The 16,381-nt window shown below is 40.6% G+C and overlaps 1 protein-coding gene across 2 annotated transcripts in view; it reads right to left on the bottom strand.

The window, feature by feature from the left end:
* Positions 1-324: 324 nt before the first annotated feature.
* The window catches only part of Cftr (cystic fibrosis transmembrane conductance regulator (ATP-binding cassette sub-family C, member 7)), a 148,703-nt gene continuing 132,646 nt past the window's right edge, over positions 325-16,381 (bottom strand). For both annotated transcript variants that reach the window (XM_013515961.1, XM_005388136.2), the window contains 4 exons: positions 8,887-8,976; positions 4,108-4,280; positions 3,282-3,387; positions 325-2,014 (listed from right to left, as the gene is read on the bottom strand). In XM_013515961.1, coding sequence (XP_013371415.1) covers positions 1,814-2,014; positions 3,282-3,387; positions 4,108-4,280; positions 8,887-8,976 — 570 coding nt within the window. In that variant the 3' untranslated portion in view covers positions 325-1,813. The remainder of the gene's footprint in view (positions 2,015-3,281; positions 3,388-4,107; positions 4,281-8,886; positions 8,977-16,381) is intronic.

The raw sequence follows: 16,381 nt of genomic DNA, 5'->3' as shown, positions 1-16,381 counted from the left end.
CTTTCCAGGGGTGGAAGAAGGGACAGCTATTGTCTAACGGGTAAAGATTTTCAATTTTTCAAGTCGAAAAAAATTCTGTAGATGAATGGTGGTGGTAATTGCATAATGTAAATTTACAAAAGGTTACTGAGCTCTATTTTAAAATGGTTGGAATGGTAGCTATTATACTACCTCAATTCAAAAAGATAACTTTAAAATTTGCATCCGACTCTCAAAGAGATTAAGTCTAAAGGAAAGATTCATGTTTTGTGTTTGCTGAAGTTTACAGACTAAATAAGAGATCAAAAAAATATGACTAATGAATGCAACCAAAACAAAGGCGCGTCACACAAGTATAAGGATTTTATTGACACATGGTATTTTCTTACAGTAATAAATACAATGCAATCGTCTGAAGGGTTAGTGTGGAGTTGGAAAGGCAGTTTGCTCTTGTTAGGAGCAGTCAGATTTCTGACCCCATCTTCTTCGCCTGAGAGAAATGCTTCTGAGGGGAATCTGTGCTGACTCAGAGTCACCAAGATGTGTACACTGTCTGCATCAACCGCAGTCCTCCCCTTTACACCGTAAATGTGACTCGTGGCCCCTGGACCACGTCATACTAGGTCCCCTGCCCGTATTTTAATATACCATAAAAATAGCTAGTGCCACAAAAAGTCAACATTTCAAATATAAAAATTCTTTCATACAAATATAATTCATAATCATTTTTAAAATACAGTATCATTGTATATGAGCTCGAAACATTATTAAAATAAATATTTCCTAGAGAAAATTTCATTTGCATCACAAAGTTATAAAACAGACGCATATAAAACTGGTTCATGATTGAATTGTCTTCAGGGTATTTCCCACTGTCTCTCTCACTCAGCCTGGACAGCACGACCCACACGTAGCTAGCCTGAAAACACACTGCCCCATCCTGTACCTCTGGGTGCTTACGTTTCCTGGGCATTTACCCGTAGCATCCACGGTTTATCTATCTACATATTCTGTGCTTGCAGTTTCTGTGGTAGGAACTATCGTCCTGTACCAATTTTCACCAACACACTTTTTCATCCACTCTCTGGTTCAAAGGTTTTATGACCCTATTACTTCTAGGGATGAGAAAGGCATGTCAATGTTTACATCAAGGAAATAAGTCCATCTTTTACATGGGATGATAGCAGACATTTCTCAGATCAAGATATATTCCGATTATCTGAATTACTTAGATGTTTGGTAGAGCTGGGTGGTACCAACCCTGATTTCTAGGGTCTGGAAGTTCTCACTCCTGATTGATTACTAGATGTTGAATGGGCATATTTTAATGGACTATCTTGTGACTCCTGCAATATTCTAAGTATTTGACTGGAAATGAGACAGCCAGAATGCTCAGTAGACAATATAGCTGTGTGTCTTCACACCCTGGAGAGATGAGAGAAAAAGGGATATCAACTACATACACCATTAAGTTCTTTAGCTATGATTGCTAATATCTCTAAGTAGTACGATTTCATTTCTCCAGTGATATAAATTAACAAGTTTCATTAACAATAGGCTGAACAACTAACCTTGCTGGCATTTATAGCCGCCTTTTCAACTACTACCAAAGGGCAAGTGTTTTCAGAAGAATCTGGCTTGCAAAACTTAAGTGGTAAATCTTCAAGGATTCGAAGTACCTTTCACACAGTTTAACCATCCAGACCCAAGTGAACGTTCCTCTTACTGAAATGCTCCTTTAAAAAAAAAAAATCATCCATCCCTGTTTTCCGAAGCGGCTGATTTTCCTCCATCTCCATAGGCAAATGTCCCAAGCAAACGTTTGCACTGATCTCTAAAGCCGTGTTTCTTGTACTTCTTCTTCTGTCTCCTCCTTCACAGCAGTAATCTGGGGCCGAGACTTGTGCTTGCTGGAGTTGCGGTGGGGGAAGAGCTTCATCCTGTCTGATGAGCTGATGGCCTGGCGGAAGAGGCTCTTCTCGCTCAGCAGTTTCTGGATGGAGTCATACTGCCGCACTTTGTTCTCTTCTATGACCTAGGGAAGTGGCCACGAGTGAGATCTCAGATGGAGGGCAGGGCAGACCGGCACAGGGACAGAAATGGGCAGAGGCCCGAGGAAAATGAAAGCCAAGAGAAAACAGTGTCCCGAGCCTGAATATATGTCACCTACCCTGCATTTAACTGCTGCAGCCCCTTGCTTTAAGGAGATCCTCCCAATTTTGAAATTAGCTGCATTTTTCTATGTAGCAACCAGACTTAAAAAAAAAAAAAAATTAGTGTAGAACCAAGCAATGTACTTCTTGAGAGAACTTTTGGAGGAACTGAGGACACTTGGGAAGAAGAATGACTGATGACAAATCCCTGGTACAGAACCACAAAATGAGTTAAATCCACACCATGATCCGGCATTAAGCCTCTTCAACAGCACGTCAGAAGCTCAACAATTCCAAACTGGACAAGATGTGCCTCAGTGTAATATGTCTCCATGTGTTTAGAAGCCAAGCAAACCCAAGGGCAGAGGACAGGACCTTATCTAACCTCCTAAACGTGTCCGTGACACGGTAAGAGGTTATGAGTCTGCTCCCTAATTTGTCGCTTGGAGCTTAGTAGTAATGACGGTATTACAAATCCTTCAGTAAGGAAAACATTTCCCTCCAGAAGGCTCCAAAGCCTTAGAGAGATGACATAATACATTGTCCTCCAGCTTCCTTATGAGTAAACCAGAGGGAATTTATGAACGTCACTTGAAGGAATCTGTGAGGTTTTGAAAGCACAGCGAGAGGCACTAACCTGAGCACCGAATAATGACTAGACAGCTAGAAAGGTCCCTTCAACTACAGCATTAAAGCCGTAACTGCACCCTATCCAGGGGAGAGCTAGACAAATTGAAAGAGCCACGAAACATCGTTATTGTTTAACAATAGAGTATTTTTTATGACTTGATCCCCAAAGAAAGGCCTCAAAAAGCATAAATACCTGAATTTCTTAAAGAGCAGAATATATTTATTGAGGGAAAGAAAGCTTCTGTCCAAGAGAGGGACAGAAGGGGGGCCTGAGTGGTTGCCCAATACCTGCCTTATTAATGTCATGAAATAATATATTTTGGGTCTACTGAATTTTACCCTCATCTCATAGTTTACATAAAAACTTGTACAGCTAGTTTGAATAAAGCTGCATGGCTTTATGACAGCTATTTTAATTTAGAACCTGTACAATTTGCAATTTGCAGTAACTATAATATGCATGTTGGTATTGAGAATTACAAGAGAAATGAGATCTACAGTAAATACATAAAGACTCACCAAAAATCGCTGACATTCCAGCATTGCTTCTATCCTGTGTTCACAGAGGATCACTGTGCAATCAGCGAATGCTTGTTTTATAGTTCTTCGAATTATTTGGTATGTTCTAGAAAAGAAAATGCCATATATAACATCACAGAAGATAGGTAATCTAACTTTATCTTTGATAGCATGCCCATTATTCTGTTTAGTTCCTTAAATTACTATTTGTTTTTAAAAAGTGAGATGGGATCTTGCTATGTTGCTTAAGGGCTACGAGCCCTTGAACTCCTAACCCTTCAGTCTCCCCCTACTGAGGAGCTGGAATCACGCGTGTGTGCCACAATGCCAGTTTAAGTTATTTCTTTCTCTAAATGCTGTTAATATAGCATTGATATAGAGTTAACCACAATCAGCTTTTCAGCCATGGGCTAGATGCTAAGGATGCATAAATAGAACAAATATTTTGAACTAAGTTTCATAAATAAATATATTTTACCATGTAAAATCACTTGTAGTTATTTATTTTGTGCTATAAATATGTTCATGGTATAAATGGCATATAAAGAAAAACCATAAGGATCAAAGTATGCCCATGTAACTAACTATTTCATCATGTGTTGAGAAAATGGAAGAGTTTGTATGAAAGTGAAAAACTCTCCATTCAGAAGAGAACATAGGGCTGTCATATGAGGCAATGGGCATTTGTGCCCGCCTCTCAGTGTGGGGACCCTCCACTTGCAGGTACGACACCCAGCGGGAATCTGCACGGATGCGGTACAGGTCTAGTGGCTTTGCTCCTGTGTGCCACTGACTGACGGGCTGGGACAGGCCTTTAGACACTCACATGGGGTCCAGGTGAGCGCTGGGTTCATCAAGCAGCAAGATCTTTGCCTTACTGAGAACAGATCTGGCCAAGCACATCAACTGCTTGTGCCCATGGCTCAACACGTAACCCCCGTCCACAAGGACAAAATCAAGCTTCCCAGGAAACTGTTCTATCACAGATCGGAGTCCAACCTGCAGCAATAAGGAAGCAAAACACTGCTTAGAGAGATACCACAAGGCTACAACCACTCAAGAGCTTAACAAGCTCAAAACACACCTACAAGTTTGGAAAGATTAAATTTGACATTAACCCCCAGCCTAACTTCCACTGTTTGAGTGAGCAAAAATCTGTTTATAATCTTGACAGAGCTAAAGGATCAGCTGAAGGTTTATTTTGTCGCTGAGCCTCATTCATTCAGCAAACTCCAGGGAGTGTTAAGCGCCGGTTAGCCCAAAAGGCACTGGGAGTGACAAATGTGAGCTGGTTCCTCCAAGGGTTCTGGGTTTGCAGTGTGCACATAGGAAAGGTGAAGGAGTGGGTCCGGCTTTAGTGCTGCCATTAGTAATATGATACAGAACACATCACTTGGCGGGTAACTCTTTCAGACTAGAAAATTCTGCCAATATCAAATTACAAAATTAGAATTGTCCTAACGGTAACAAATTAGTACTTTATTTCAGATCAGTCAGCAGTACTTTAAAGTTGTTTTAGTTAAATTAACCATCAAGAAAAAAGACTGAGTAAGCCAGGTTTGGTGGCACATGCCTGTAATCTCAGCACTATGAGAGGCTAAGGCAGGTGGATTGCAAGTTCAAGCCCTGCCTGGGCAACTTAGAACACCCTGTCTCAAAATAAAAGTACAAAAAAGAGCTAGAGATGTAGCTGAGTGTGAAGGCCCTGGGTTCAATCCCCAGTCACACACACGCACACACACACACACACACACACACAGTGGAGCTCTGAATTTATCAGAATTGGCTTTGAATGCGCACTCCTTTACTCGTTTGCTCTTGATGCAGGCATGCTACATTAAATCTCACTTACCTCTCATGTAAAAAAAGAAGAAAACAGTACTATCAGCCTAGAGGGTTTGTGGAAAGAGGCTTCCATAGAGTAAAGCACAAGGTAACTAATGATAACTACTAGGATTGTTGGAACTCGGGAAATCCCAAGCTCAGGCAATGAAACACCAACCTAGTGTGACAATAAAGTTTGCAAGATTTCCCCTGCACAAGTTGCCTCAGAAAGTAAATCAGCAGAATGCCACAAAGCGGTTAAGTCACGCCCATGGGAATAGGGTTGGGATTTTGGTAAGCATGGAGTGTTCCCCTACAGTGTCACATCAGTCATTCACTGATTTCCCACGGCCTCCCTGGGACAGCTACTTTACTATGTTATACTGTGCACTTCCCTAAGGAAGAGCTAAGCAAAGTGTGTTCTTCACTGCAAGTAAATAATACATACATGTGTATCACAGTCAATATTTAGAGGAAGAGTTTTAAAAGCAAATGGCAATGACATTGACCAATCCTCCAACCCATGGGCGATTTTGCAACTTTCCAAATTTACCGTTTTATTCACTATGAAATATAGTAAAATTCTTTTAGAATCCTATTCACTAGGATAGGTCATGTAAGTGAGTAAAACGAACTTGTGAATCCAGTGAACATTTACAAAGTTTATAAAGTACATATTTTCTGCTACATTTTGTGATAGCCATTTGTGATTTCTTTTTTTGTTGTTGTTGTTTTGTTTTGTTTTGTTTTCCGGTACCGAGAATCGAACTTATGACCTCACGCTTGCCAGGCAGGCACTGTGCCGCTGAGCTAAATCCCCAGCCCCTGTAATAGCCATTTGAAAGAAAATGGAAACAAGATAGACCAGCAATTGTTTCTGAAAAGATGCAAAGTTAATGTCACCAACTATATATGCTGATAAAACTGGCTTAAGTTTGCATACTAACCATCTGGACCAGAATGACTGCTAAGTCATGCATTCCTTCAGTTGTCCTAATGAGAGTTTATTAAATTCTAGGTACTCTGACAGAACTCGGAATTCAAAGGTGAGTAATCCTAGGCCCTACCTTGAAGGAACTCATGGCCCAGTTGGGGGGGAATAATAAGTGAGAAATTACTGTTCAAGAGATAAGCATTACGGGCAAAAGAAAACAAAAGACCGAAATGGAAATGGCCATAGATATTATTAATTTAGTGAACTCTGACAGCAGAAATCATATATACATAAGCATATGTTTATGTAGATGTACAATATACACATATGTACATCTATATACATACAATATGCACAGCACATGCAAATACATTTATCTATTCCCAATGTAATGATATTAATACTATCATTCCAAACCACTTTTAAATAGACTAAAAATAAATGCAAACTTTAGCTCACTTCTGTTGAAATCAAGATGAGTTCAAAATCTAAACTTGAGACTTGGAATCTGAACTTTCCTCACTATTTTCATTCCAACCTAGCATTAAAAATAAATAAGAGCACCCACATCTTGTGGCTGTATGGAACTTTAAAGACAAAAGAATTTTCCAGCATTGCGTTGCTGAGCTAATAAATCTCATGTAACTCCAAGACTGCTATTAGGATAGAAGAAATTTTGTTTTATAACATGTCGCACTAAAAATGTTTAACAGCCTGTAAGTATTAGGAACATTGTTCAAAATGCTGGCTTTGCTATTGCTATGCTCTGGAATGTTACTATCAAGCAACAGTGTGCTCCTGTGAAAAGGACAAAAAATAAGAAAAGTGAATTGTGGTTTAATTAAATAATCCATTAGTGGGCACTGACAAAAATAGACACTCTCCACCCACCTTGCAATGATCACTTGCAATTTTTGTCTCAGTGTCACGTCCACTTTAGGGTTTGACATCCCCCAAAATGTTCCTGTTTGCATAAATTATATGATCAACCCCGCGGGATTAAAGAAAGATTAGACTTTACAACCTCTAAGCCCAGCACCTCTTTCTCCTTTTCTAGGCTGCTGCTGGTTTGCTTGCTGTATACTGTTTAGGTGCCTCTTCACCAAAAACCTATCACTTCAAACCATATGACAGTTCGGCTGGGACAGCACCATCATCTGTGTTAATGAATTACAAGTTATTACAGAGGGGATCAATAAGAAGATGCTAGACATGGGCTGATCAAATAAAAACTTAGACATGTAACTATCTGCATTGTCTTGGTATTTAAAGTCTTAACCATGTCTTCTCAAATTTTAAACTATTTTATGGTCCCGCCTTCCTGCTCATTTTATGGTGACTTGGCAATACTTGCAAATTTTTATAAAGTACAGTATCTCCCTTCGTGAGTCCTTTCCCACCGCACTGTGTTCCTACAGCTCACCCTAGGAAGTCACATCAAAGATCTTAAAACGCGTCACTTGCAATTTAGTTAATGTTTGCTTTAAAGCTCCTGAATTTGTTGGGTAATAAGGAAACTTCGATAATGAAAACGGTTAATCTGAGGACATTTTATGAGAGGCATGCTAAGGTTGGGCACTCAACTGGTAAGTGCTTAGCACTGACAGGTATTTCAAAGCTCCTGGCAAGGTCTGCTTCGAAGGGAGGCACAAAAAGGAGGAACATTTGGGATAAACATAAATTGGGCTACAAGGGCCAAAAGTACAGGAAATAGAATAAAGCTGTTCTCTAAGACCTCTGAATCTCAATATTTCTGTGTCTCATGATTCTATTTTGCCAAAACCCAGAGTTAACAAAATAGAACAAATTGTGCTCCCTTTTCTTTAGGTCATACCTGTATTTCACAAATTCTCAGTTTACAGATAGAATGTTCTGTTAAAGGAGCCAAGAATTTCAGTCAAGTGCCCCCCATTTCTCTGTGAAATGCTTTCAATTATGCATAATCGTTGGACAAACCCAGGCTGTTATTCAGTTTGGCTTCCATTCTAGCCCACATGTTTCCTGCACGACACCCTAATGAGTTCACAGGATGGCACATGCTTCATGTAGGTCACGTGGCGTTCTGCCTGCCAGTGCTTGGGGCCACATCCTCTGAAGACAGACAGCTGATGACTTCCAGAGATGAGTACAGGCATCTGTATGTGCTCTACAACAAACATCATCCTTTTGTGCTAACCTTGTGCTTCCCAGAGTAGTCTGTCCTATCAGACGAAAGCCTCTTCCTTGGGCTGGGACAGCTTCAAAATCCAGAGGGAGTGGACAAGAAAGCATGGAAGAGGGCCAAAGTAACGCTCCCTATGGGACCTGCTGTGGAATAAATGCTCATGACCCTCCAGATACACAGGGTGGAACCCCCACAGTGATGTACTAGGCTGAGGGGCCTTTGGGAAGTGACGAGGTCGTGAGGACTCCACACAGCGCGCGCTTTGGATCTGAGCCTTATCAGAGGCTTTGGAGGGCGAGCTTGCCCCTTCTTCCCAGGACACAGCAAAAACATGTCCATGTCTGGGTCAGCAGGCCCTCCCCAGGCATCATCTGCCAGCGCCTTATCTTGGACTCCTCAGACTTCAGAACTGTGAAAAATAAGTATCTGCTGTTTGCAAGCTGCACAGTCTACAGTATTCTGTTACAGTAATCCAAGTGGGCCTGAGTCCAGCTGGGCAAGGAAATGGGTCTAATCCAAGGAATCTGGTGCTCTGGGAAAGTTAGGGATGTAATTTTAAAGTTGTACACATATGCACACACACACCAACACACACACACACAAAGTACATGTGGAAAATCATCTCAGCTATGACAACCACTCTTTTGTGTATATAGACTATCTCGTTAAATGTTATTTCTTACCTCATCTGCAACTTTCCATATTTCTTGATCACTCCATTGTTCATAGGGATCCAGGTTTTTTCTAAAAGTTCCAGAAAAGATAAATACTTTCTATAATAATAGAGAAAAGAAGGAAGCATGAGTGTCCTAAACAATTTATTTTTCTTTTTGATGTGAAATATTTCAAGCAGAAAAAATTAAAACAGTGTAACACACACCCAGGTGCTGACCATCCACTTTCCCTAAAGTTTAATAATTATATTTCTTCTGTGCTTAAGAAAAAATATTATAGCAACACCTGAAATTTCTTATGAACACTTTTCTAATCCCAGTGTCCTTACGATGAAGAAGCTGAGTTCACTGAAAGTTGTGGGGAAGTAGCATCTTTATTACCAGCAATATTCCTCGTTAATAACCAACTAATCTGCAATTTAAACGTGTAAAAAATAGTAAGTTTACAAGCTATACTTAACTTGTCAGAGCGAATTCCTATTTTATTAATATAATTTTCCTTGGATTTCTTTAATAAACCTAGGTTCCTAATGGGTTTTGAAAGTGCTTTAGCTTACAGACACTTAGTCAAACGCATGCACACAAAGGGTCTATAAACCAGGGCATACCTCTACTTACAGGGCCAGACAGGCACAAGGAAAGGTCATAACTTACAAATGAGTGCAAGAGAAGAAATGAAGTAATTGTTTACCTGAATGCATTTTGTAGAAGGAAGGCAGCGAGACTGACCTGAGTGAGGTGGGAGATGAGTTTAGTTCCCTCCAGGGAGCACCGCCCAGCTACGGCCTAAGACATTCTATTTGCCACACTGCCGTCTACTTACATCTGCCTTATACTTAAAAACACGCCTTAAAAAACCTCACTGCTGCATGGGGAATTGCTCATGCAATAAGTAATAACAGCAATACGTAGTCCTCTCTGTACATACGGGCAAGCTGAAAAAATAATTTTGATGTTAATGTCTGGAGTAATTTTTCTTTTGCTTTGGTTGATAATGCTCACCAGGGGATTTGCAGCTGAGTTTCCTGAAGCCTCAGTTTCCATGAACTGCCTTAGATGGGGAGAAATTGCTCCGTGGAAAGTGATTACTGAGTGCCCACCGGGTCGGTAAGGAGCCGCAGAAGCAAAGTTGGCCCCGGGCTATGTGCCTGTGTCCTCACCAGGGCAGCCAAGTTCAAGGAGGGTCACATGCGCGACTTCCATCTCAGGGGCGCAATTATGGCTTGGATAATAGTGCTGCTGCCAAATACACCAGGAACTCTCAAAGAGGGCAACCAGAAAGAGGCCTCGGGTGCACATGTCCCAAGTGATATTAACATCACCTTTCTGATAGGGTGTCTTCATTGCTCTACAGCACTGGGTAGGAGATGAATGTGTAACTCACAGGACCATAAAACACGTTGGGGTATATCTGTGTCCGCCTCCACAACTCTAAGTGAATAAAAGTAATGTCCAAATAAGCTGAAGCATGTAGAGCAAAGGGCATTACTGGAGAATTTTGATAAACTAGAGCATTAAATAAGACATGGCCCTGAGAACTTGAGTCAATTAGTGAGTTAAGTATTCAAGTTTGTTAGTGCCTGAAGCTCGAAAGTGTGCGAAGAGAACTTTTTCATTTACTGTTCTTTGCAAAACTTTACCATTGTGGTTATTTAGAAGTTTTCAGTATCCAGAAGACAGGAAATAACGATGATGGCTAACCATATATCCAGTGCTTCACAAAAGTAATCTCCACTAAGTGGCTGGGACACTGAGCTCCTGTTTATGGCAGGCTTACCTTGTGCCATGCCCTGGGCAGGGTAATTACAGGTGTTATCTCTTTCCATCCCCAAACAAACCGAATGAGGGAAATCCTAATGTTGCACTCAAGAAAGTGCGGCTTGGAAAGTTAGTTGGGTGAGTTGCCCAAGGTCATTTAGCAAGTGGATTCTGGAATTCAACCTCAGACCTGCTTCTCTCCAAACCTTTGTCCCCCAGGACCACAGCAAAATGCTCCACATCCTTTGGGGCAGGCTCCCAACCCACTTGGAGCCAGCAGAGATCGGAGGCTGGACAGGAGCAGCCCTTGTGAGTGCCTCTGGAGCATGATTTTTTTTAAAGGCTGTTATCCACCCCTCTGGTCACAGGCTCAGTTCCTGGAAAGGTTTCCTTCCTCTTGCTAAGCAGGGTCTTAGTTGAAAGACTGCCGATGCGGTACAGACTCTGGAACTTTCAGGAGGCTTACACACTCATTACAAGCACAGAGTAGAAATGTTTACTTTGGCCAAATAGAATGATGCCATTATCCTGCAAGGCTGTGGGTGGAGGCCAAAGGCAGCACGGCGGGAAAGCAGACACAATGATTAAAGGCAGTGTGGCTCGCTAACGTGACACAGTAATGCAGTTTTGGCCTGATCGTGCGTCTACAGAAACCCAGCCGCCTTCATTTCCACATTTTGGGAAATGGGAAATGCCACCTTCCTCCTCAAATCTACTCCGCTTCTGTGCCCCCCTCCTCCATGTATGGTGCACCTTCACCTCCCCAGTTCAGCAACTTGAGGATTATCTATGACTTCTCTTTCTCCCTGATCTTTCTAAATGAAAGTACTCATGAGTCCTATGATTTTTTCCAGACAATATGTCATATCCATTTATTTCTTGATTTTTATTGCCATCTAATATTCCAAAACATCAATAGGAGGTGAGATCAAAATAGACAGTAAATGTTAAAATTTTTAAAAATTATTACACCAAAAAACATAATTCCATCAATACCCTCGAAATATTTCTTCTTTGTTCTTGCCACTTTCTGAATTTCCACTTTCCCATTGTTCTTGCCACTTTCTGAAGCAGTTCTGGCAGTCTTCTTTCATGAGTGTCTTTACCAGTGTGATAAAATATGGTAAACATTGCTGCCATGTGTCATTTTACAGAAAGGCAGGCTCTTAAAAACATCACTGTGTCCTCATCCAACTTCTTACCAGCTCTTCTATTGTAAAACTTCTGAATCTTCCTCAGAGTAAAAATGACCATGAAAATTGAATGTTTTGAATCAACTCAGGGTAGGAGACAGCCATGACAGCATGACTAAATACATGAAAGAGCACATCTGGTGCAGCGGGAAGGAAAAGGGACGTAAAAGATTTAAGATGTGTCAGGTACCTGTACCAACATCTCACGATGAATGCGACTGTTACATATGACAGACACAAACTGAAAAAAATAGTAAGGAAAGTGTGGAAAAGGGGCCTAGAGATGGAGTGGGAAGGGAGCTGGTGGGAAGGGGAGTGCAAAAGAGCCACGATATACTAAGTACATGCGGCCATTCCCTAAGAGGAAGGCAAGCACCAAGTACGGCAAACACGTACTCAGAGAAGAGAAACAAAATAAACACTTTAGAAAGTGGCAAGAACAGGGGCTGGGGATTTAGCTCAGCGGCAAAGCGCCTGCCTGGCAAGTGCAAGGTCGTGAGTTCAGTTCCAGGTACCGGAGAAAAAAAAAAAAAAAAAAGAAAGTGGCAAGAACAGTGAGACACATGTACTCATGTTTAAAAGCAATATGTCTCTTGCTATAATAGCATTTTAAAATGTAAGCATTCCTCATATGTTCGGATCAATTATTTAAAATGTAAGCACTCGCTGTGTCTGTCTCTCTGGATTACTGCGAGAGCCTCCTAATTGGTTTCTGCCTTTACAGTCTTGCTTCCTTTCTGACCCTCTCTCATTTGGCAACCAAAGCAATTCAGGACAACTGTAGATTGGTTATTTCACTGAGAGGCCCTCAAGCTCTTCCCACACCCTCGGGGAAACACGGGACAGGCCAGACGGCCTCCAAGATCCTGTGGGGTCGTCTCCACTCCGGCTCACTCACTGCCCATCCCCACTCCCTCCCCTTTGCCATGCCAGCCACCCTGGCTTTCTCGCAGTTCCTCAGCATCTTCACCTGTTCCTTCGCCCTGTCTGGGATCCACACTCTTCTCATGGCTAACTCCCTGCTGCAGGTTTCAAACTGTGTTTCATTTCTTCAGGGCGTATTTCCTGACCCTCAGCACCAAATAAGGCCTCGTAAAATGTGGTCTCACTGCTCCTCAAAGCTTCTACAGGGTACATTTTGCTTTTGTTCAGAAGAGTATGTGTGTATGATGCATATGATGATGTGTGTATGATGTGTATGATGTTACTCCAAAGACCTGAAAGGTTATATCAGGTATTTACCTATGCACTTGAGGTTATATATACATCTATGGGCATTTTGTTTTTAAAGTCCATCTCTCTTTTAGATCATAACTTTGATGTATACACCGTTGTAAGCACAAGGTTTGTACCTAGAATACAGCTCAGTAAATACTGCCAGAACAAATGAGTGGTGGACACGTAGATAAAAAATATAAATAGTCAAACATGGTGGCACATACCTGTAATCTCAGCATTTGGGAGGCTGAGGCAGGAGGACTGCTGTAAATTCAAGGCCAGCCTGGGTTACATAGGGAATTCAAGACCAACCTGCACTACATAAATATAACTTATCTCAAAAAAAGTGTGAGTAAAAAGTATCAAAGTCAGAATTCATAATATGTTACTTTTTTCCAGTTCGAAGAATACCTTCTACAAGGTACTTTTTGCTTTTGTTCAGAAGAGTATGTGTGTATGATGTATAGTTCTATAAACACGTGCCCCAAATACTTACAAGTATTAGAGTTTTTAAACAATACTAACAACCCATTAAAACTTTAATGTTTTTTTATAACTGCTTAAGAAATGATTTGCCTAATTTTCATTCATAATGCTCTGATAATTTATAAAAAGTACTGTACTTGACAAATGTATGAGAAAATATATGAATTTTATTTAAAATGAATAATTTTTATTTAAAATGAATAAAATTCATTAAATAAAATAATGAATTTTATTTAAAATATATATATTCAAAATTATGAAGAAAGAAATCTGTAAGAATTAGACATCTAAAAGTTTTAGGTATGGTGATTGCTTACATTTAGAAATCTGTAGGTCCTTTGTTTACAGTTTATTGTGTACCATAAGGTAATAAACTATGCACTCCTTTAATCTTAATAAAACATTAACTGAACAAACTGATTGAGTCAGAATTTAACTTCATACAATCAGTCAGAGGTTTCCTGTATTACCAGCAGTATCTGGCACTTTCTTGCCTCCATTGGTGCCAGTAGGTATTCTAACTATGTTTATCAACCTTTTTGAACTTCCTGTCCACTCATCTGTACAGCTGAGAGGCCCTCGGAGGCCATTAGTCCCTTTCTCCTGCATCACAAATAGAACAGCTGAGACACCGAGGCTGTATAATTTGTTCAACGGGGTACAGTCGATTCATTGTGTATTAAAAATGTATCTGAGACCGCTAGTCACAATCTCTCTTCTTTAACTAATTAGGTTTATTGGTACATTTTAGATATGCATAATGATCACATTCGTCATAGGGAATTTGTACCGGTACATGATATATCTTGATACTTCATTCTTCCCCGTTCCCCTACCTTCCCTTTTACCCTTCTCCTCCTCCTTATTTAAAAAAGCTGTTTCCATTTTTTCCTTCTTTTCTCATTGTTTTTCCTTTCTTTCCTTTCCCCTTCTCCCTCCCAGTTCCTCTTCCTATTTGAACATTTTCTTCCTATTTAATGACCTCTTTGTAAAGAAACTATTCACTACTAAGAAAGTTAGGGTGTGCCAATATTTGATATTTGTTTAATGTCATGTATGGTATAAAAAGCAAATCCCAAACCTCAGGAAAGAATAGATGACTAATCTCTTCCCTAAAGCCAACTCCTCAAGTCTTCTCATTAGAAGTTTATAGATTGCACTGGGATCTCCTCCGACACCTCAAGGACTAGTGTCACAGAACTCCAGAAACTGTGATATTTATAATTTTAGGCAGATATAGGTGTTATTGAACTGAATGAGAACTAGTGTGCTCTTGAATTTCATGGCTGACATTTCTGAGAGCAAAGGATGCCCCAGCTCTGTGGCAAAAGTCATGTGGGCATTTATGTCACACAGTCTCACTGCGAGAACAGCCCAGACATTCCCTCAGGTTAGCTGGCAGCATTTCAAACTTGTAAACCATGTTTTAAACACACATTTAAAAAGTGTTTGCCTGTTTTTCATGAGTGAAATGCCCAACAGGGTTCAATGCTAGTGACTGATCTTCTGTCTTGGTGTTTGGAACTGCTTAAACCAGCAGGGCTCTGACTATAAACCTCCTTGCTGCCTTCATCCCCTCAGCTCACAGGCAACACAGAGTAAATTCGTGGAATTTCCACCTTGAAGTGCACACAATAGCTTATTTTCCAGACTGGCTTGTTCTCCAAGATTGCTTTCTAGTTGTGGGAGGGATGAATTTAGAAAAAAACACAATACACACACACACACAGAAACAAAAACAAAAACTACCAGCATCTTGTGGATGCGCAGCTAAAGGATGATGTTAAGAGAGAGAGGAAGCCTTTTGTTCAGAGTTCCTGCTTCATGTGTCTGAAAACCTGTGACCAGAGCTCTGTGACAGTCCAGTGGCAGAGATCTCCAGAACTGCTCCCTTGCGAGACGTGGGAGAGAGGAGAAAGAAAACGATGAAAAGCAAACAAAATCAGCTCTCCTTGGATATCTTATTCCCTCTTCCTTTATTTTTTCTTTTTAAAGATCAAACTCCAGGAAAAGAGATTATTTTTAAAATTTGAATTTTCTAAGAGAAAATAAATATCCCTTAGCTTAGACATCAGAAACATATGATTTTGTTCTCTTTCTCTCTTTCTGAAGCATTCACATAATCATCAAAAGATGCTGTGAAGAAACAGTACATTGTGTCAGCAGATGTGCTCGTGCTACTGAGAGTCGGCCCCAGACGCCAAGTCACACACCCGCTTGTGAGAAGCATCTGCAGTGGCATCATTAGCATTTGAAGGAATCTCTGAAAGTATTTCTTCTCTGGTTTATATAAACCTTGAAGTCATAGTAGAAGGAAATGACAGGCAAGTCTGAAAGGTTCATTTGAGCAGAAAAGCAAGATAAATTTTCTCATAGCTCTATCCTGCTTGGTTCCTTTAGCTCTTACATATTTAGGTTCCTAAGTAGAGCTTGCAAGAAGACAAAAATCTCTCAACTACATGGCAGATAAACTAAAAGATTCCCAGTGAAACTGAAATTAACTCTGAGAGCTTGGATTATTCTAACGGACAGATCTGTGTGGGCAAGAACAAGAACGACAACAAACTCAAAGCGTCATTGTCGTTAGTTAAAAACGGACCCAGAAGGCAGGTTAAACTTCTGTGGCAACCAGGTTCTATGCCATGTTCCTCAGCATTTTTATTTTGCTGGACGCTATCACCTCGGGATACTTGCATCCCTAATGCTTCTTTATCTTTAGACCATCTGACAATACCTTTGTTCTTGTTTTCAAAACTCCAGCCAAGATTAAGCTTCTGGCAACATGGAAAAGTCTAGACGAATGAATTAAAGGCATCAGTTTAGCAGTTACAATATTTAGTGTCTCAGCT

The sequence above is a fragment of the Chinchilla lanigera genome, unplaced genomic scaffold (genome assembly GCF_000276665.1).
Source record: "Chinchilla lanigera isolate Chin_1 unplaced genomic scaffold, ChiLan1.0 scaffold00031, whole genome shotgun sequence".
Lineage (NCBI taxonomy): Eukaryota > Metazoa > Chordata > Mammalia > Rodentia > Chinchillidae > Chinchilla > Chinchilla lanigera.
Note: the sequence above shows the minus strand (reverse complement) of the source record. Positions and strands in the feature narration are given on the sequence as shown.